Source organism: Gossypium hirsutum, chromosome A04, assembly GCF_007990345.1.
Source record: "Gossypium hirsutum isolate 1008001.06 chromosome A04, Gossypium_hirsutum_v2.1, whole genome shotgun sequence".
In the NCBI taxonomy this organism is placed as follows: domain Eukaryota; kingdom Viridiplantae; phylum Streptophyta; class Magnoliopsida; order Malvales; family Malvaceae; genus Gossypium; species Gossypium hirsutum.
In genome coordinates this window covers 81,707,080-81,729,178 of record NC_053427.1, presented here as the reverse complement: position 1 = coordinate 81,729,178, position 22,099 = coordinate 81,707,080, and the positions used below count along the sequence as shown (strand labels likewise).

General features: G+C 34.4%; 1 protein-coding gene across 1 annotated transcript; it reads left to right on the top strand.

Annotated features, from left to right (window-relative positions):
* Window positions 1-1,927: 1,927 nt before the first annotated feature.
* On the top strand, window positions 1,928-3,146 carry LOC121228210 (transcription factor bHLH162). Its single transcript, XM_041111512.1, has 3 exons — window positions 1,928-2,188; window positions 2,280-2,624; window positions 2,696-3,146. Exons 1-3 carry the CDS (start codon window positions 2,021-2,023, stop codon window positions 2,888-2,890), a joined length of 708 nt encoding a protein of 235 aa, XP_040967446.1. The 5' UTR covers window positions 1,928-2,020; the 3' UTR covers window positions 2,891-3,146.
* The last annotated feature ends 18,953 nt before the right edge of the window (window positions 3,147-22,099 follow it).

Sequence of the window (22,099 nt, the reverse complement as noted above, 5' to 3'; positions counted from 1 at the left end):
TAATATCCCATGGAAGATTTGAAATCTTATCCTCTAAAGAATGAATGAAGGGTTTAATCATTTTTTTTCCTGAGAATCTAATTCATAGGGTGCTTTTAATAGCATTTTGCTCACCCTTTAGGGTTTTATTGAGAGGACTAGTTTGATTAATGCATTGTTGGATTCAACATACATACATACCTTGGATGGATGGTGCCTAAGGGAGAAAAATTTAACTATTGGGTAATTCATTGAATATCCAGATACATGAACCTACGATAAGGAGGATGTAAGAGATTAATAAAGCATACATTGAACTTAAAAATGCATGGATGGCAATGATGAACATCAAAGGTTTATGTATGGTTAATAGGGATGTTTTGACCAAGTGTATGCACATCAAGGGGAGAATCATATGACCATTCAGTCATCCATTGAATGTAATATAATATTGTATGCATGAACTTCATTTGTGGGGATTATGATCAATATATTTGTGAGATTATTTCTTTTGTTCTTTACGAACACTTATCAAACTTCTCAAGATTCACATCTTGTGGCATTCGCCTTTCCAATCTTATCATTCCCCTTCTTTCTTTTCTAGAGTGTGACAATCACAATTTTACCTTTGGTTCTTACCTCTGGATAGGTAACGGGTCGGGGTTTCTTCTTGATACTTTCGGTTCTTTAACTTGTTTCATAGAAAATGGGTCGAAGTCTTCTATACCTACGGTTCTTTTCTAAATATAGTTATTGGGTCGAGGTCCTTACTTTATCTATCTATCTTATTTTATCCATCTTTTTCTATTATTTTCTATCCTTTTAACCTAAATTAGACGATCGGGCCACTTCTGTGATTCTATAATTGTTCAACCGATTACGAGAACACATCAATGATTTTTGAAGTTTTAGTATTTATCTTATAAGGGACCATGTGTATCAAATAAAATAAAATATATTTTTTTTGAAAAACCACCTCTCTAGGTGAAATTTGAAAAAATAAATTGAGTTACTAAAAGTCTCTATTCAAATTACTCACCAACTTAGAAATGCTCCAATTTCTTTTCCCAGAGGGATTTGTTAAAATTAAAAATACAAATAAAAATTAAAAGAAAGGGTAAACTATAAAAAAAAGTCACTTTTGTTTGTCTTAGATTACATTTTAGTTACTTATGCTTGAAATGTTATGTTTTAGTCACTTACGTTATTGTTTTGTTACAAAGTGATCACTCTACCGTTAAGCTCCGTTACCTCCCTAATGGTGGTCTTACGTGGCAGTCCAAATGAGTTTTAAAATGCCAACTTGGATGTCCTACGTGGCATTTCAAATTAAATTTATTTAATTAAAAACCTATTTTCATCACAACAACTAGACATTCAAGTTGATATTTAAAACTCAATTGGACAGTCACGTAAGACTATCGTTAAGGAAGTAACGGAGTTTAATGATAAAGTAGCCACTTTGTAAAATAATGATAATATAAATAACTAAAATGTAATGTTAGATAAATAAAAAGGAAAAGGACAAGCCTAATTACGGACGAAAGTAAATACCGAAATAGACGTATCTACATGTAAAAGGGTGGCAGAATAAAATCAAGAAAAACAGCTGTTTCCGGGGAAGGTTAGAAAAAAGAGAAGAAAAAGATAGGGATGTGTGCCCCTAGGATTAAAGTTACATTACCAATTTAATTCTGAATATATAAAAAATGCAGTGGTAAAATAAATAGAAATTTGGTTATGAACAAAAAGGAAAATATTTTTAGCCCATTAATTTTATATTTTGAAGATATTTAGCATGCACCTATATGCTTATGACTGAGGGTGACGTAACATAAATGACGACGTCTACGTGTTCTCATTTATTCAACTATTCCTTCCATCATATTCCAACCGTAATCCCTTTTTACTCCCTCATTGAAGTTTCGGCGTTTTCCACTTTATTTTCCTTTTTCCTCTCCCTTTTGATTTTTTTAGCCACAAGCTGTTTCCGGTGGGTTATATAAACCAAACACGACAACACCTTAACGCATCTTCACCAATGGAACTTCAAATGGAATACTTAGCCGTGGACAAGCAAATTGAGAAGAAGAGGGCTCGTTGTTCTTCAGCTAAGATCGAGAGGAAGATCATAGAGAAGAACAGGAGAAATCATATGAAGAATTTGTATGCCAGCCTCAATTCTTTACTTCCCCATCGTAATTCCAAGGTCTGTTTGTTTTTAATGGCTGTGTTTTGTCAGAATTATTGAATTTGCATGTGGGGTTTGTCATTTTTGTTTTGTTTTTTCATGTTTGTAGGAGCTATTGTCACTTCCTGATCAAATAGATGAAGCTGTGAACTACATAACGAGTTTGAAGACAAGGATGAACGAATCCAGAGAGAAAAAGGAAAGCTTAATGAGAAGAAAGAGATCTTATACATGTGCCGATACCATCACAAGTGAAACCACAGCAAGGTCGAAATCTCCTGAAATTAAGATGAACGAAAATGGGTCCGCCATGGAAGTGGTTTTAACGACTGGGAAAGACAGTCAGTTCATGTTTTATGAGATGATTTACATACTTCATCAACATGGAGCTCAAGTACTAAACGCCAGCTTCTCTATCCTAGGGAATACAGTTTTCCACATTGTTCATGCTGAGGTAATTTATCCACATCTATCTTCTTGTTCGGCCAAATAAGAAATTACTCTAATCAATTTGTTTGATCACAGATTGGAGCATTTGTTGGAGCACAAATAATAAAGGATAAACTGAACAAGTTAGTGAAAGGATCCAGCTGCGAAGAGGAACTTCAACAAGAGTTATGGGACTACCAAATCCATCCTGAAACGTGGGATTTGAACTATGAAATCTATCCCGAAACCTGGGATTTCCCAATCATGTTAGGATCCACGTACATGCCATGAAATTGGAAAACTTCTTATCGTTAGGCAATAAAATCACAAGCTTAATTAAAAATTAAGAGAACAAAAGGGATTGTAGCAGTGAATTAGATAGCAAGGAAGGAGCAGCATTAATGTTCTCGTTATAACTGTATAGCTAGCTAGCTCGGCTGCCTGCTGCTGTGGCTGCTGCTGCATCAAAATTTTGTTCCTGACTGTGTAATATAGATCGTGAAACTTACAATGGATGCAATGATATTGTCTTTGTTTTCCTTGGTCAGTTGATGTAGTATTGATAGTGCATGTATCTTTGTCAGCCATTTTCCATTAATAAAGCTTATAAGCGCTCTTCCAAAATTTCCTAGTATTTCTTGGGAGTAAGAGGAAAGATTGAAGAATTTAAACTTGGGTTTATTTCAAAAGCTCAATAACATCAACTTCCCTTTTTGACTGTAACTTTATTATGAGTCTCTCTAATCATGAAAGTATTGTAATTGCAGTAGGTTTAAGCTTAGAAGATGTCCGGCATGCCCATAACATACTTGGATCAGATGATGACAGGCTTGTTACTTCTTGTGTGGATAGGTTATCTATACTGGTTGAGAGGTTGGTCTCTAAAGCTTAAGATTTATGATACTACTTTTTTATGTTAACATGCTGTTGTTGATGAATGGATCTGCAACTGCTATTCTAATATGTACTTATATGGGTTTGCCTATTGGTGATCTGGTCATTTTAATCTTTATCTTCATTGTTGGTTTTTTGGGTGGAGTTATTCACATGCATAATTGTTTCCAAGAATCTGTTCTTGCCCTTTGTTTTAAGGAGTTTTAACATTAATGTCTTACCTTTACATTGAATATGTAGTGATGGAGATCGTATTTGAACTAAACTAAAATTGGGAGATAACTCCCTTACTTGTGCTTAGAGTTGATACATGCGATTTAACGAGCGTTTATACAATTTTTCCCGCCATGAATTGGATTTGGAACGGACTTGGATGTACTCGGATTCCTGCTAGATGAAGGTAACCTAAGAGCTGTCGAATCTGGGGGTCTAGAATGCTTTCCGATACTAAATTCTATATATATGTGCTTGGTGATGAAGAAAAGAAAGGGAAATAAGTTTAGTTATCTCTTTTTTATGACCAAACAACTTTTGATTCTATTCATATTATCGTGACATATGCTTTGGGATTGAATGATATTCTACAATTAAGATTTGAAATTAGAGTTGGTGTTTATTGGTTTCTGTATTAGTTAATTTGTTTGGTGAATAGTTATAAATCACGAAATTATTAATTTTTATAAACTGTAAAATATACGTGAAAGATACTCTAATCATAAAAATATATATATAAAGATTTGGTTCGAGAATGAAAGGGGAGAAAGAATAACACAAAATATACCAAACTTGTGTTCAATGGTGTCTTATTTTTAGAGATTTAATCCAAGAGTTATAGCTCTTTAAATTATGGTGTTAGTCAACCAACTTGACTTTTCATTGTTAGCACCTAAGGTGAATCGCTAGACTACAAGAACAGACAGAATGAAGGAATGAAAAATGTTGCTAAATATTAAAAGAATACACTGAGTATTTGAAAGAAATCTTTGTATTTTGACTACTTTTCACGTACATTATAGAGATAGTATTTATAAAACACTACAGTAACTGCTATGGCTAACAATCTAACTAATTGAGTGACAAATTAACAGCACAGAGGGCTAAGCTAACAGCTAGGCTAACTAACTCAATCTCTAGAATATACAATACTCTTAACATTCACCCATCTTCTCAATAGGTAAGACCCGAAGAAGATTTCGAAATCTAGCAAAAAATGATACAAAAAGTGGATTGGTTAGAATGTCGATGACTTGATCACAGGCAGGAACCTCACCAACATTAATAGAGCCATCGGTGACCTTTTCTCAGACAAAGAATAGATCAAGCTCTACTAGTTTGAACTTGGAGTGTAAAACAGGATTAGCAGCTAAGGCAACTGCACTAGAATTGTCACACCAAATAATCGGTTGATCAACACTTTAGATTCGCAACACTTTGGGTAACGAGACTAGCCAAGTAACATCACTAGTAGCGGCAGCAAGACTTCAATATTCAGCCTCAGCCGTAGATCGCGAAACCACCGACTGCTTTTTAGAACACCAGGAGACAAGCATGTGGCCAAAAAACACATAGTAGCCCGTCGTAGAGCGACGATCATCAAAATCTAGCCCCCAGTTAGCGTCTGCATATCCAACTAAAGAAAGCCGATCGGATGGACGAAACACAATTCCATAATCAAGTGTTCCACTCAAATACCATAGAATTGTCGTTAATGCGATCAGATGAACAGAAGTGAGCACATGCATGAACTGGCATATACAATTCACCGCATACGCAATATTAGGACGAGTCAAGACTATATATTGTAAAGCACCAGCAAGACTCCTGTACTCAGTAGGATCAGTAAGACGATCTCCTTCATCCTTAGATAGAGTAGAAGAGCTAACCATTGGAGTATGAACACTCTTAGCATGAGACATAGAACTTCGTTCAAGTAATTCACAGATGTACTTTTTCTAACAAAGATGAAGACACCCTGTGGAGGAATAAGTAACCTCAATCCCGAGAAAATAGTGAAGATCACCCTTATCCTTAAGTGAGAACTCATCATTCAACTGCTGAACAAAGCTATTTATATCATGAGGTACACTCCCCGTAACAATAATGTCATCTACATATACAAGCACATAGAGGACAGAGCCAGTCGGAGAAACAAACAAAGATGCATCAGATTTAGACATAACAAAACCGACTGAAAGAAGAAAATTCTTTAATTTATCAAACCAAGCACGCGGAACCTAATGAAGACCATATAAAGCTTTCTTCAGACGACAGACTAAAGGTCTTCCATCGGACCTATATTGAACATAGCTCAGGGGTTGTTGCATGAACACCTCATCAGCAAGACCTCTATTTAAAAAGGCATTGTTCACATAAACTTGACGGAGCTGCCACCCTCTAGAAACTGCAACAGACAGAATCACCCGAATAGTAGGAGGTTTTACAACCGGACTAAGAGTCTCCTTAAAGTCAAACCTAGGTACTGGAGAACATCCTTTTGAAACTAACCGAGCCTTGCGACAAGCGATAGCACATTAGGATTTTTCTTGATTTTGAAAAGCCATTTACACCTGATTGCCTTGCAATTAGGTGGTAACGGAATAAGATCCCTGGTAGAATTATTAATGAGAGCATCAAATTCTGCTTGAGCGTAGCACACCATTCTGTGGTAGTAAAAGCTTCCTCAATGGTGTTAGGCTCAACAACCTCAATAGTCAATGCCTTTGGCTTAAAAATGTCAACCTTAAACCGAGTAACCATTAAATGAGTATTTTTCGGAGGCAAAGAAGATTCTTGAACTGGAGGAAAGGACTGACCATTAGGAGTAGGCATGACAAATCTAGGAGCATCATCATCGGGTAAAGGAGAAAAATTATGAGGTTTACGATCAGAGCCCACCTCAGCCTAAGGAACTGCAGAAATAGTGGGCGAAGAGCAGCAAACATGAGAGGAAAATGATGGTAAGAGAGCGGGCGAGAGCTCCACGGGCCTAGATGAGAAGGCTTAACAAGAGGAACAAACATTGTCATAAAACCAGATGAGGACACAGAAACCAGCGTAGTAGACGGAGGAGACAAAAACAGGTGTTCATCAAACACAACATGATGAGAAACGATAACCTTACCATCTGGCAAGAGACATTGGTATCCTTTGTGTTGAAAACTATATCCCAAGAACATACAAGGTTGAGACCGAAAATCCAACTTGTGATGTTGAAATGAACATAAATAAGGAAAACAACAACACCCAAATATGCACAGATGATCATACGTGGGATCTTGCCCATGAAGAGCTCTATATGGAGTCTAAGAAAACGATTAATGAAATGAATGACACAACAAAATTCATAGGCCCAAAAGTCCATGGAAGATTTGCTTGTGCCAAGAGCGTGAGTCCTATGTCAATAATATGTCGATGTTTGTGATTAGCCATACCATTTTGTTTGGAGGTATGTGGACACGACAAATGATGAACTATCCCTTGGTTTGCTAGGACAGAAGTGAAGGCTTGATACTTACTGCCCTAATCACTTTGAAATTGTTTGATAGGTTTCTCAAACTGAGTCTTAACTAATTGCTGAAACTGAACAAAGCAATCCACAGCCTGAGACTTTTGGCGAATAAGATAAATCCAAGTAAAACGAGTGCACATGTCAATAAAAGATACATAATACCAATTGTTACCACAAGCAACTGACGCAGGTCCCTAGAGATTAGAGACAACTAAACTAAATGGATCAGTGTATTTAGTGGTCAAATTGGGAAATGGCAATTCATGGGATTTTCCTTTTTGACATGCAGAGCAAACAGTATCCAGACAAAAATTATTTGAGTAATACTACATTTATTCAAAACAAATTTGACAATAGAAACAGATGGATGACTAAGGCGTTTGTGCCATAATGAAAATATATCAAAATCAGTAGACCAATTTTGAAGACCAATGTGAGCAGCATAAGGAGCAATAGCAGTCTGAACAGATGAACCTGACATTGAAAAATGATACAGCCCATTACAAATATGGCCTGTCAGCAAGATTTCCCAAGTTACACTGTCCTTAATAACACAATATGTTGGGTGAAACTCAAAAAATACACCATTATCAGTAGCAAACTGAAAGAGACAATAGATTTTTTTCTTATAGTTGGAACGCACAAAACATTAGATAACCGAATCAATTTAGAGTGTGTAGGTAAAACTGAATTTCCAATAGACGAGATCGTGATGGGAGACCCGTCACCCATTAAGAGAGCTGATTTACCTATGTCGAAACCATTTTTTTAAATCGACATTTTATTTAAAAAACGAAAAAAAAGGAGTCACTACCAATCTTTTTTATGAGGTGTGATTAGATCACTTTGGAATTTGATCGTCTTAATAAAAAGTTTGATTTACTAAAATAATGATTTTTGGTATTCAAAATTCAAGAGATGGGTTCGAGAGTCAGTTACGCACGAGGAAGGATTAGCACCCTGGTGACGCTCAAAATTGGTACCTAGTTGATTACTTGATGTCTTAGTGTCGAGAATTGAAAATTTGAAGGGAGTTTAAAACACGACCCCTCTTTGCATAATGTTATTAATATATGATTCAACTAAATTAAATTAAATGGAAAATGTCTTATTTCAAGTTAATCAAGAAGAAAGACCATGCCCCGTGAGTTAGGACACGATACATTAGATTCTCGAAAGCCAATATAATCGCCATTTCATCGCTATCTAAATCTTGATTTTCGTTGTTTTAAATAGGATATTTGGCTATTTCGGTTTTAGGAAGATACCATACTCCGTAAGTTAGGAGCATAACTCCTCAAATTCGAAAAATAACGAATATTGCCTAAGGTTTTGAATATTTTCTATGTGTTTGATAAAATGACGATATTTCTTAAAAATGATATACACTTAATTTATTTGGGCATAGTGTAAAAATGAATAAATATATTTTAACATGACGGCATAGTAATTAATGAAATAAAACCAAATAATGATGGGTAAAATAAAATGATATTAGAATGATAAATAAATAAATAAATAAATGAAATAAAAACGACTAAAAAGTAAAATAAAAATACCATGCTAGAGAATAGTAATAATGCAACATCAATTTGTAGTAACAATGGTATAATAATAACATGCATAATAAAATATGAAAGTATAATAATAATAGCAATAAATCATAACACCAATATGCATAATAAAATAATAATAATAATAATGGTAATAATAATAAAATATAAAAGTACGAAAATAAAGGAATATAAGTAATATAAATTCTAAATATTTAAGAAGGTAAAGAAAAATAAATAAATAAATAAAAAGAAATAAAATGTATAATAAAAAGGAAATAAACCAATTTTAAATATTAAAAAAATAAAGGAACAATAAATAAATAAACAAATAATAATTAAAATAATATATAAAATATATATAAAAGGTCAAAATTAAATAAATAAGGATTAAATCAAAATTGAAATGAAATTAGGAGCCTAAATTATAATAAAATAAATGCATAAATATAAGAAGGACTAAAACGAAACTTAAGTGAAATTTTGGGGCCAAATCGGGATAAAATAAAAATGAAGGATTAAATTGTAACGCGAAAAAAAATGAAAGGACCAACTAAGCAATTATCCCAATCTTACAGACACGGGTCCCTTCTCCAGGAGATCAGCGAATCGATGACTAAATTGAAGCACACAAAAATCATGTGGTATAATTTCTAAAAAAAAAGGATTAGGACCTAATTACAAACCGCTTGAAAAGCGGAAAGACTAGGGTTGCAATTATACCCTAGTCCAAACACACGCGGATCATGAGGCCTTTGGTCGGGCAAATGAGGCAAAGGCCAAAACGATGCCGTTTTGGGTGTCTGAGGCTAGTCCCAAAACGACATTGTTTTGGGAGCCTATATAAGTTAAAAAATTTACCAAAAAATTTCATTTGAAACAGCTTTTAAAAAAAATAACTTTATTTTTCTCTTGTTTTCTCTGAAAAAGGGCTAAGTCCGACCTAGGGGACCACCGTCCATCCGCTGCGGCCATCGATCATCAGCGACGACGACTGTCGTCTCCGGTGGGCAGATTTCACAAAAAAGTGCCCCTTTTGGCCGTTTTACCTTCCTCAACCCAAATCGGAGGCCAAAACCCCCCAAAAAAACACTAAAATACAAAAAAAATGTACCTTTCAGTTCTTGATCTCTCCGATGCGACCTTTCAGCAAATCCTCGAGGAGCCAACAGTCTTTCAAAACAAAGGGAGACGACGGCAGCGAAAACAAAGGTAAAAAGTTTCCTTTTTATTTTATTACTTATTTTCGAAAATAAAAAAATAAAAAAACAAAAGAACCAACCTTTTTTGTGTATTTGTATTTGATTTCGATCTTTTTTTTAATATAATTTGTTATCTAGCTTTTATAGCCATTTTACACTTGTTTAAAATACATATATTTTTTTATTTTGTCATTGTTCCTGCGTCTACTACTATTGTTCCTGCGTTTTCCTTTTTTTCATTGTAGGTAGTAGTTGGTGACGGTGGTAGAAAGTATGCCCTTGCCATTTTGGTGAAATGGCGGCAAAAGCACGTCTAACCTCGGGCGGCGTGTTCATTCACGTAGAGGGCAGCGGCGTTGGAGGCTAGGGTTTTTTGATTTTACTGAAACTTAGTTTAGGTTGGAAGCTTGTAATTTGGGCTTAGGGTTTTTTTTAAAAAAATGGACTTGTAATTTTTATTTTTATTTGGTTTGGTTTAGGCTCTGGCAAAGATGGCCTATTACAGCTGCCCCTCTTTGCTCGTTGACATGTAATGGGAACGGAGCAAAAACCTTAAAAGGGCCAATTTTACCTAGTCTTACCAAATCTTGACTTCTTTAGTGTTTCTATTTTCCAAGTAGCCTCGTTTTAACCCACTGCAACTTCAGAGTTATAGGAATTGTCGCTTCAATCTGCTCCACTACAACTTTAGGAAGATAAGATTAGTAACTTCAATCTGCTCCATTGTAACTTCAGGGAAATAAGAGTCGCATCTTCAATCTGCTCCACTGCAACTTCAGGGAGATAAGATTTGTAACTTGTACCATTAATCCATTCCACTGCAACTTCAGGAAATAAAGATTCGCATCTTCAATATGCTCCACTGCAATTTCAGGGAGATAAGATTAGCGTCTTCAATCTACTCCACTGTGTAACGTCCCCCTACCCGAGACCGTTGCCGGAGTCAAGCAGGAGACATTACAAAACTTATTTTAGCACTTAAACAGTTTTCGTAGTAAACTATCCATCTGCGTCACGGTCGCTAAAAAAATCATATCTCGAGTTAAGAAACTCGAAATCCAATTCCGTAAATTTTCCCTGAAACTAGACTCATATATCTACTTACTAATTTTTTTCTATAATTTTTGGTCAGGCTAATTAGTACAGTTTATTAGAAAAAATCTCCCCTGTTTCAGGGTTCGGCTACTCTGACCATTGTGCACTACGAATCAAATTTATTCCTGTACAGAAATCCAATGACTATACCATTTGTTTCAATTAAAAATAGACTCAATAAGTAATTCATACATATAAAGTTTGAGTCCTAATTCTGAATACACAATTTATGGTGAATTTCTAAAGTAAAAATAGGGAATCCAGAAATTACTCTCACCCTGTTTTACCAAAACGTAAATATCTCATAAAATACAACTCTTTTACCTATTTTGTTTCTTCCATATAAAAATAGATTCATTAAGATTCAATTACATTTTTTATTCATCATCTAATTCACTTTATACTATTTTTGGTATCTCTCTACAATATTTACCAACACTTCCTTTTATTACTCTTCACTAACATATCAAAACATACCATACTTAAGGTTTTGGTAACATTTACAAAACATACCAAGATATCACTTAACAACTTAGATACTTTCAAAATGACCAAAAGACATCCTAGGTACAATGTCATTTTCCAAAAAGATAGAAACTTCACCAATTTGAGTTCGGGGATCGGTTTGTATGTTGAGTCCTTATGCTTTCGTACCTAGCCTGCGCACGGAAACAAACCATACGCTGAGAATACTCTCAGTGGTAGTTCTATAAACAATAGCTTAATCAACTTTAAACCATGATAATTCAAACACATTATTGCTATTATTCAATATCAATCAGTACTTTAATAATCTTTACTTTATTTACCCTTATTAACATAACTCGGACACTAACGGATACACGGATCCAACCCACACTCATAAGCACATAGTGCTTGATCGGAACAAATCCGGAACTTTAACATTATAGTACACAAAGTACTTCATCGGAACAAATCCGGAACTTTAACAGTAGTCGACACATAGTGTCTCATCGACTCAATGTCGAAATATCCCAATACTTCCAATTCCTATGACATGTCAACTATATCCGACTAGCCCGACACTGTTAATATGGTATTCAAAATCACATTCATTCCAATATGGTAAAAATACTTACCTCATTCACATTTTCATACAATATAAATATCAAATATAGCAATAACGATTAAGCTCGGTTTAAAGAAATATAAACCACTATTTATCGAATTTAATCGATATCTTAGTTCACTTTCTCTTTTCCCTTCTTTGATGGCGTATCCGGTGCTACGTTTGCTATTAACAATCATACAATTAAAAATCATCAATATACTAATTCATAAAACACATTTTCACTTTCTATCAAACTTTTACAAAAATTCCAATTTCATCCTTTTTCCATTACTAATCTTTTTTCTTTAACTTAAGCTTCATATTCTCTTTTAATCAACTCATTAACAATTTCTAACTCATAAAATTTATTATAAAACATAAATTTTGAGCTCTATTCAACTTAATCCCTATTTAAACCTAACTTAGAATTCTTTTAATAAATCACTCAATTTTCACTTCTAACTTCAATTTCTATCAATTTAACCCATAAAACCTCAATTTATTCAACTAAATCAATATCTAAAAATTTTCTATTTTTCTTCATTTTAACCTCATACATGTAGAACTTTGAATTAGGCATCCATAAACATAAAAATTATAAGAAAATAAGCTAAAACATCTTACCAATCAAGCTTTAGGGCCTTAATCCTCAAATTTCCCTTTTCTATTTCTTTCTTTCTTTCTTTCTTTCTTTCTCACGTTTGCTCTCTGTAACTCTTTCTATCTTTCTTTCTTTTTTTTAACTTACTCATAAATCTATATTCAATATAATAATATTAATAATATAATATTATTCTAATAAAATAACTTAATCTATAAGAAAAACTACTTTAACACATTTAATATCTTTACCAACTATTACACATGTTATATCATACATTCACACACATGGCACTTAGGGTCTAATTGCTAGATTAGTCCCTTTACTAATCTTTAATCTATAATTAAACTTTTATACCGTATGCAATTTAGTCCTTTAAACTAAATTCAAGCTACTTCACTTAATTAAACACTAAATAACCATTCAACTATAATTCATAAATATTTCTAATAAATATTCATGAATTAATTTCACGGAAACAGTACTCAAGACTCAATTTCTGATACCGTAACTTTCGGTTCATTACAATTCTCTCCCCCTTAATAAATTTCGTCCTCGAAATTTATTTGAAAAGAGATGGGGGTATTGAGATCTCATCGTTTCTTCTGGTTCCCATGTAGCTTCTTCAACACTGTGACTTCGCCATAGCACTTTTACTAAAGGAATACGTTTATTACGTAATTCTTTTACCTCTCGTGCTAGAATCTCAACTGGTTCTTCTTCATACGATAAGTCAGGTTGAATCTCTACATTCTCGGTCGTAATAACATGTGAAGGATCCGATCGATATCTTCTTAGCATAGAAACATGGAAGACATCGTGCATTTTCTATAGTTCAGGAGGTAAGGCCAATCGATACGCTACTGGTCCAATTCTCTCAATAACTTCGTAAAGCCCAATAAAACGAGGACTTAATTTTCCTTTTTGACCAAACCTTAGAATTTTCTTCCAAGGTGAAACCTTTAAAAATACTTTATCCCCGACTGAGTATTCAATATCCCGTCGTTTCAAATCTGCATACGATTTCTGTCTATCAAAAGCAGTTTTCAATCTTTCCCGAATTTTCCTAACTGTACTTTCCGTTTCTTGAACCAATTCAGGTCCAATCATCTTCTTCTCATTCAGTTCTGTCCAACATACGGGTGATCGGCATCTTCGTCCATACAAAGCCTCATACGGTGCCATCTGTATACTTGACTGGAAACTATTATTATATACAAATTCGGCTAATGACAAATAATATTCCCAGTTAGACTCAAAATCAATCATACAGGCTCGAAGCATATCTTCTAAAATTTGTATTACCCGTTCAAATTGACCATCAGTCTGTGGATGAAAAGCTGTACTAAAGTGAAGTCGAGTACCGAAAAATTCATGCAATTGCTTCCAAAACCTTGACGTAAACCTTGGATCTCTGTCAGAAATTATTGATTTTGGAATACCATGTAATCTAATGATTTCCCGAACATAAACCTCAGCAAGTTTCTTTAACGACCAATCGGTTCTCACAGCTTAGAAATGAGCTGACTTCGTAAGTCGATCAACTATTACCCAAATAGCATTCTTTTTATTTGTAGACGTCGGTAATCTCGTCACAAAGTCCATCGTTATTCGATCCCATTTCCATTCAGGAATATTGATAGGTTGAAGTAATCCTGATGGAACTTGATGTTCTGCCTTCACTCGTTGACAAGTCAAACACTTTGCCACATATTCAGTTATATCATTTTTCATTCCCGACCACCAATACAATTCACGCAAATCACGATACATTTTCATACCTCCAGGATGAAATGCAAATGGACTATTATGAGCTTCTCGAAGAATTAACTCTTTCAACTCAGAATTATCCGGAATGCAAAATCGATTCTGAAATCTTAGACAACCATTTCCATCAATGCTAAAATTTTCTGTTGTACCATTCTGAATCATCTCTCTTTTCTTTAACAACTTATCATCTTCTAACTGTATTGATCTGATTCGATCAAACATTACTGGCTTTATTCTTAATTCAGTCAAAAGACTTCCATCTTCAGTGATACTAAGTTGTGCAAACATTGCTCGTAATTCAATCGCAGGTTTTCTACTCAGTGCGTCGGCTACTACATTAGCCTTCCCTGGATGATAGTCTATGACACAATCATAGTCTTTCAGAAGCTCTATCCAACGCCTTTGTCTCAGATTCAATTCTTTTTGCGAAAGCATATACTTCAAACTTTTATGATCCGTATAAACGTAGCACTTTTCACCATAAAGATAGTGCCTCCAAATCTTCAAGGCAAAAATTACAGCTTCTAATTCTAAATCATGAGTTGGATAGTTGCGTTCATGCGGTTTCAATTGCCGTGAAGCATAAGCAATGACTTTCCCGTTCTGCATCAGTACACATCCCAGTCCACTCAATGAAGCATCACTGTACACTACAAAATCTTTTTCTGATTCTGGTAAAGTCAACACCGGTGCCTTTGTTAACATTCGTTTTAATGCTTCAAAACTTTTCTGACATTGCTCATTCCAAACAAATGGAATATTCTTCTGTAGTAGCTTGGTCATCGGTAAGGCTATCTTTGAAAATCAGTTGACGAATCTTCGATAGTTACGAGCCAATTTGAGAAAACTTTGTACCTCTGATACATTCTTAGGAACTTTCCACAGAATAACTGCTTCAATCTTCTTTGGATCCACTCTAATTCCATCCGCTGATACGACATGACCAAGAAACACAACTTCTGGTAACCAGAATTCACACTTGCTCAATTTTCCTTACAATTTCTTTTCTCGTAGTATTTGCAAAATAATCCGGAGATGTTGCTCATGGTCTTTTTCTAACTTGGAATACACCAAAATATCGTCGATAAAATCTATTATGAACTGATCCAAGTATGGCTGAAAAATTTGATTCATAAGATCCATAAAAGCAACAGGGGCATTTGTCAGTCCAAATGGCATTATTAAGAATTCATAATGCCCATACCTCGTACGGAATACTGTCTTCAATATGTCGCACTCTTTTACTTTCAACTGATAGTATCCCGACCTCAGATCAATCTTTGAAAATACGGAAGCTCCTTTCAGTTGATCAAACAAATCATCTATTCGGGGAAGTGGATACTTGTTCTTGACAGTCAATTTGTTGAGTTGTCGATAATCAATGCACAACCGCATCGACCCATCTTTCTTCTTAACAAATAACATTGGAGCTCCCCATGGTGATGTACTAGGTCGTATAAAACCTCTGTCCAATAAGTCTTGCAACTATACTTTTAATTCCTTTAGCTCAGTAGGTGCCATACGGTATGGAGGTATCGATACCGGATCTGTACCTGGGTAGATTTCAATCACAAATTCTACCTCTCGATCAGGGGGTAATCCAGGTAATTCCTCAGGGAATACATCAGAAAATTCACATACAGTCCGAATTTTACTACACTGACTTTCAACTGAATCCGAATTAATCACATATGCTAAGAAAGCATTACAACCTCGATGAAGAAGCTTGTTAGCTTTAATGGCCGAAACAATACGAATTGATCCACTACTCCGAATACCATTTTCTTCAATCGTATCTTCACTTTCATTCTGAACAATAAACTTCTTCTTATAACAGTCTAAAATCACTCCATGTTCTGATAACCAGTCTATTCCCAAAATAACATCAAAGTCGCCAAATGGCATAATCAACAGATCAACAGGGGATATTCTATCTTGAATCATTAACGAACATCTTCGACATATATGGTTCACTAAAGTAGTTTGTTCCAGTGGACTAGACACTTCTATCATAACTTTAGACAATTCAGACTCTAATTTTTTTGTCTCAACTACTTTCGTATTAACATATGAATGTGATGACCCAGGGTCTATTAAAGTATAAACGGGTGCTGAATTCAATAAGAATATACCTGTCACCACATCGTGAGAATCTTTCTCTTCTCGAGTCCTCACAATATACGCTCGAGCTAGAGCTCTAGCTTCAGATTGTTGTGTAGCACTCTCACTAGTTCTTCTAGTACCACCTCTAGCAAACGAACTACTTCGACCTGATCCTCGGCCTCTGAAAGCAAATTCAGATCTTTGCACTACTGTCGATGTTGTTCCAGATATCTTTGGGCAATCTTTAATAAAGTGATCGGTAGCTCCACAACGGAAACAACCTCCAGTCAACTTTCTACATTCCTCTTTGTGTCGGTTTCCACAATGCTCACATATTGGAATTTCAGTATTCTGAACTGGACTTCGGATACTGCCAGTAGACACAGTAGTCTGTCTTTTCCGACCTCGATCACTTCTTTCTGATCGAGAACTAAATCTCCAATTACCTCGTGATTCCTTTGATCACTTAGGCTGCGAACTTGAACTAATCATTCCGGGACGTTTTTCAGTCGAACGAGCAACTTCAGACTTTTTATCCCTTCTTTAGAATTTGTTCAATTATCTTAGCTCTTTCCATTAAATCTGCAAACTCAGTGATTCTAAGAGGCATCAACTGTAGTCTAAATTCATCACGTAATCCTCTTAAAAATCTTTTACATCGGTCGGCTTCAGTCGGTACAAACTCAGTGGCATATCTGCTCAATCTCAGAAATTCTCGTTCATAATCCACTATAAGAATCTCACCTTGTTTCAGTGTTAAGAACTCTTGTCTTTTGTCCTCTATGTACATTTGTCCCAAAAACTTATTTTGAAACTCTTTTTTAAAGAAGTCCCAACTTATCTGTTCCTCAAGTACATTCTGAATCACTGATTCCCACCATACTAAAGCTTCCTCTTGCAGTAATGAGACAACACACACTAAGCTTTCTTGTGGTGTACATTCAAGTTGCTTCAGAACTCTCTTTGTAGTCTTTAACCAATTTTCAGCAGTAGTCGAATCAATTCCCTTTGCACCCAAAAATTCTGTAGCTCCATATTTTCTCAATTCTTTAATTGGAGCTCTTCAGGTAGTAGGGATAGAGGACGTAGCAAGCATAGTTCCTACCGCTTTTTGAAGGGCATCGGCGACTATTCTAAAGACTTCAGTATTATCACTTCCAACATTCGGTTGATTTCCTACTGGATTCACACTTGGAGTTGCAGACTCCGATTCATTCACATTATACAGTTCATCATCTTCACTATACATCTCTTAATCAGCATCCTCAATGCTTTTATCAGACATTCTTAATGCTATAAAACAAAAATATTCAACAAACATATCAGCATCCAATCCCAACTCAAATTTGACTCAGTAATGGCATGTACCTCTAGATTCACATTGACATTCGATTTAGTCCTAGAACTGACTAAACCTAATTAGCTCTGATACCAATCAATATTGTAACGTCCCCCTACCCGAGACCGTTGCCGAAGTCAAGCAGGAGAAATTACAAAACTTATCTTAGCACTTAAACAGTTTTCGTAGTAAACTATCCATCTGCGTCATGGTCGCTAAAAAAATCATATCTCGAGTTACAAAATTCAAAATCCAATTCCGTAAATTTTTCCTGAAATTAGACTCATATATCTACTTACTAATTTTTTTCTAGAATTTTTGGTCAAGCCAATTAGTACAGTTTATTAGAAAAAGTCTCCCCTATTTCAGGGTTCGGCTACTCTGACCCTTGTGCACTACGAATCAAATTTCTTCCTGTGCAGAAGTCCAATGACTATTCCATTTCTTTCAATTAAAAAGAGACTCAATAAGGAATCCATACATATAAAGTTTTAGTCCTAATTCTTAATACACAATTTATGGTGAATTTCTAAAGTCAAAATAGGGAATCTAGAAATTACTCTAACCCTGTTTCACCAAAACGTAAATATCTCATAAAATACAACTCTTTTACCTATTTTGTTTCTTCCATATAAAAATAGATTCATTAAGATTCAATTACATATTTTATTCATCATCTAATTCACTTTATAGTATTTTTGGTATATTTTCAAAGTTGGACTACTGTTATTGTCCAAATCTGTTTTAGTATAAAATGTTGATAACTAAGTTTATAACATCTTCATTTCTTCTCTCTACAATATTTACCAACACTTCCTCTTATTACTCTTCACTAACATATCAAAACATACCATACTTAAAGTTTTGGTAACATTTACAAAACATACCAAAATATCACTTAACAACTTAGATACTTTCAAAATGACCAAAAGACATCCTAGGTACAATGCCATTTTCCAAAAAGATAGAAACTTCACCAATTTGAGTTCGGAGATCGACTTGTATGCTGAGTCCTTATGCTTTCGTACCTAACCTGCGCACGGAAACAAAACGTACGCTGAGAATACTCTCAGTGGTATTTCTATAAACAATAGCTTAATCAACTTTAAAACATGGTAATTCAAACACATTATTGCTATTATTCAATATCAATCAGTACTTTAATAATCTTTACTTTATTTACCCTTATTAACATAACTCGGACACTAACGGATACACGGATCCAACCCACACTCATAAGCACATAGTGCTTCATCGGAACAAATCTGGAACTTTAACATTATAGTACACAAAGTACTTCATCGGAACAAATCCGGAACTTTAACAGTAGTCGACACACAGTGTCTCATCGACTCAATGTTGGAATATCCCAATACTTCCAATTCCTATGACATGTCAACTATATCCGACTAGCCCGACACTGTTAATATGGTATTCAAAATCACATTCATTTCAATATGGTAAAAATACTTACCTCATTCACATTTTCATACAATATAAATATCAAATATAGCAATAACGGTTAAGCTCGGTTTAAAGAAATACAAACCACTATTTATCGAATTTAATCGATATCTTCGTTCACTTTCTCTTTTCCCTTGTTTGATGACGTATCCGGTGCTACGTTTGCTACTAACAATCATACAATTAAAAATCATCAATATACTAATTCATAAAACACATTTTCACTTTCTATCAAACTTTTACGAAAATTCCAATTTCGTCCTTTTTCCATTACTAATCTTTTTTCTTTAACTTAAGCTTCATATTCTCTTTTAATCAACTCATTAACAATTTCTAACTCATAAAATTCATTATAAAACATAAATTTTGAGCTCTATTCAACTTAATCCATATTTAAACTTAACTTAGAATTCTTTTAATAAATCACTCAATTTTCACTTCTAACTTCAATTTCTATCAATTTAACCCATAAAACCTCAATTTATTCAACTAAATCAATATCTAAAAATTTTCTATTTTTCTTCATTTTAACCTCATACATGTAGAACTTTGAATTAGGCATCCATAAACATAAAAATTATAAGAAAATAAGCTAAAACATCTTACCAATCAAGCTTTAGGGCCTTAATCCTCAAATTTCCCTTTTCTATTTCTTTCTTTCTTTCTTTCTTTCTTTCTCACGTTTGCTCTTTGTAACTCTTTCTATCTTTCTATCTTTCTTTCTTTCTTTTTAACTTACTCATAAATCTATATTCAATATAATAATATTAATAATATAATATTATTCTAATAAAATAACTTAATCTATAAGAAAAACTACTTTAACACATTTAATATCTTTACCAACTATTACACATGTTATATCATACATTCACACACGTGGCACTTAGGGTCTAATTGCTAGATTAGTCCCTTTACTAATCTTTAATCTATAATTAAACTTTTATACTGTATGCAATTTAGTCCTTTAAGCTAAATTCAAGCTACTTCACTTAATTAAACACTAAATAACCATTCAACTATAATTCATAAATATTTCTAATCAATATTCATGAAATAATTTCACGGAAACAGTACTCAAGACTCAATTTTCGATACCGTAACTTTCGGTTCATTACACACTGCATCTTCAGGGAGATAAGATTTGTATCTTCAATCTGCTCCACTGCATTCCAACTTTAGAGGTATAGGACTTGTCACTTCAATCTACTCCACTGCAACTTCAAGGAGATAAGATTAGTAACTTCAATCTGCTCTATTGCAACTTCAGGAAGATCAGATTTGTAGCTTCAATCTGCTCTACTGCAACTTCAGAGAGATAAGATTTTCCATCTTCGATCTACTCTACTGCAACTTCATGGAGATAAGATTTATAACTTCAATATGCTCTACTGCAACTTTAAAGAGATAAGATTTGCTATCTTCGATTTACTCCACTGCAACTTCAACGAGATAAAACTTGTAACTTCAACCTGTTCCACTGCAACTTTAGGGAGATAAGGTTTATAACTTTAATCTGCTCTATTGCAACTTCAAAGAGATAAGATTTGCTATCTTCAATCTACTCTACTGCAACTTCAGGGTGATAAGACTTGTAACTTCAACCTGCTCCACTGCAACTTTAGGGAGATAAGGTTTACAGCTTTAATCTGCCCTACTGCAACTTCAAAGAGATAAGATTTGCTATCTTCAATCTGCTCCACTATAACTTCAGGGATATAAGACTTGTAACTTCAACCTACTCCACTGTAACTTCGGAGAGATAAGGTTTATAGCTTTAATCTACTCTACTGCAACTTCAGAGAGATAAGATTTGTTATCTTCAATCTGCTCCACTGCAACTTTAATGAGATAAGATTTGTGGATTTAATCTGCTCCACTACAACTTCAAGAGATGAGATTCGCAACGATGACTTCAATCCGTCCCACTGTAACTTCAGGGGTATAGGATTTATGGTTTCACTGATCAGTTACATCATTTTCTGAGGAACATGACCTGTAGAATCCATTTCATAGACATATTTATGTCAAGCGATTAGGATGTTATGATCAGAATGAATCAAATGCTCTTAACTAGATGTGTATGAATGATGTTTTTGAATGCAGAATGTCATTTTTCGAGAATGATCCCCTTTTATTGCTTAGGTTAACATTGCTCGTCGTTTATCAAGGTTCTATCACTAACGTATTAGCCTGCTTTCTTGTTCAGCTGGTATCTTTGACAGAAAACTCGAAAAAAAATCACAATTTAGACTATTCTTTCCCAAATATTTCCAACTGTTAAATTTGGTCAATTCTGACCAGTGGTCCTATTTCAGGTCCTTGTACTATTTAGAAAACTTTTCAGAGCAATATGCAGAACTCCTTTTACTTGAATATTATCAGTCCATTAATCATTATTTCAATAAAAAAATGCTTGAAAAATATTATCACAATAGACAAAAAGGAATTTTATTGGGAGTAAGACTCGAAATGAATGGATTAATCAAAGATAGCAAACACTGCTAAAATACAAGATGAGTAAAATGAAAATATGTGCCCCAAACATCGCAGTATGAGCTTCTCTGCACAAACTTTTTGAGGACCATTTTGAGCTTGATATATGTTTAGGAGATCTAGAGTACTTTGTTGATGCCTCAAGATGTAAAGTTTCTCCTCATTGTTGCTTCTGTGGGGAAACGACTATTTCATGCCCATTCTTTGGTCAAAATTTGAGCCGCCCTTTTCAGGTTTTGAACTCAAAATTCCTTTGGTCTCAATACGCCCATTGTGGGTTTTCACCTTAGCCACTCATTTTTTTTAGTTGAAATACCACTTGATTGAATCTAAATTCACAGGGTTGAGCAAATCTCTGCCATCCATCTAGGTTAAAATTAATGCTCCTCCAAAAAAGACTTTC

Bases quoted from the DNA above. Each gene is read 5' to 3' on its own strand.
- LOC121228210 (XM_041111512.1), top strand. From the start codon at position 2,021: ATGGAACTTCAAATGGAATACTTAGCCGTGGACAAGCAAATTGAGAAG. The intron at 2,189-2,279 runs GTCTGTTTGTTT...TCATGTTTGTAG, and splicing joins TTCCCCATCGTAATTCCAAG to GAGCTATTGTCACTTCCTGA. The intron at 2,625-2,695 runs GTAATTTATCCA...GTTTGATCACAG, and splicing joins TCCACATTGTTCATGCTGAG to ATTGGAGCATTTGTTGGAGC.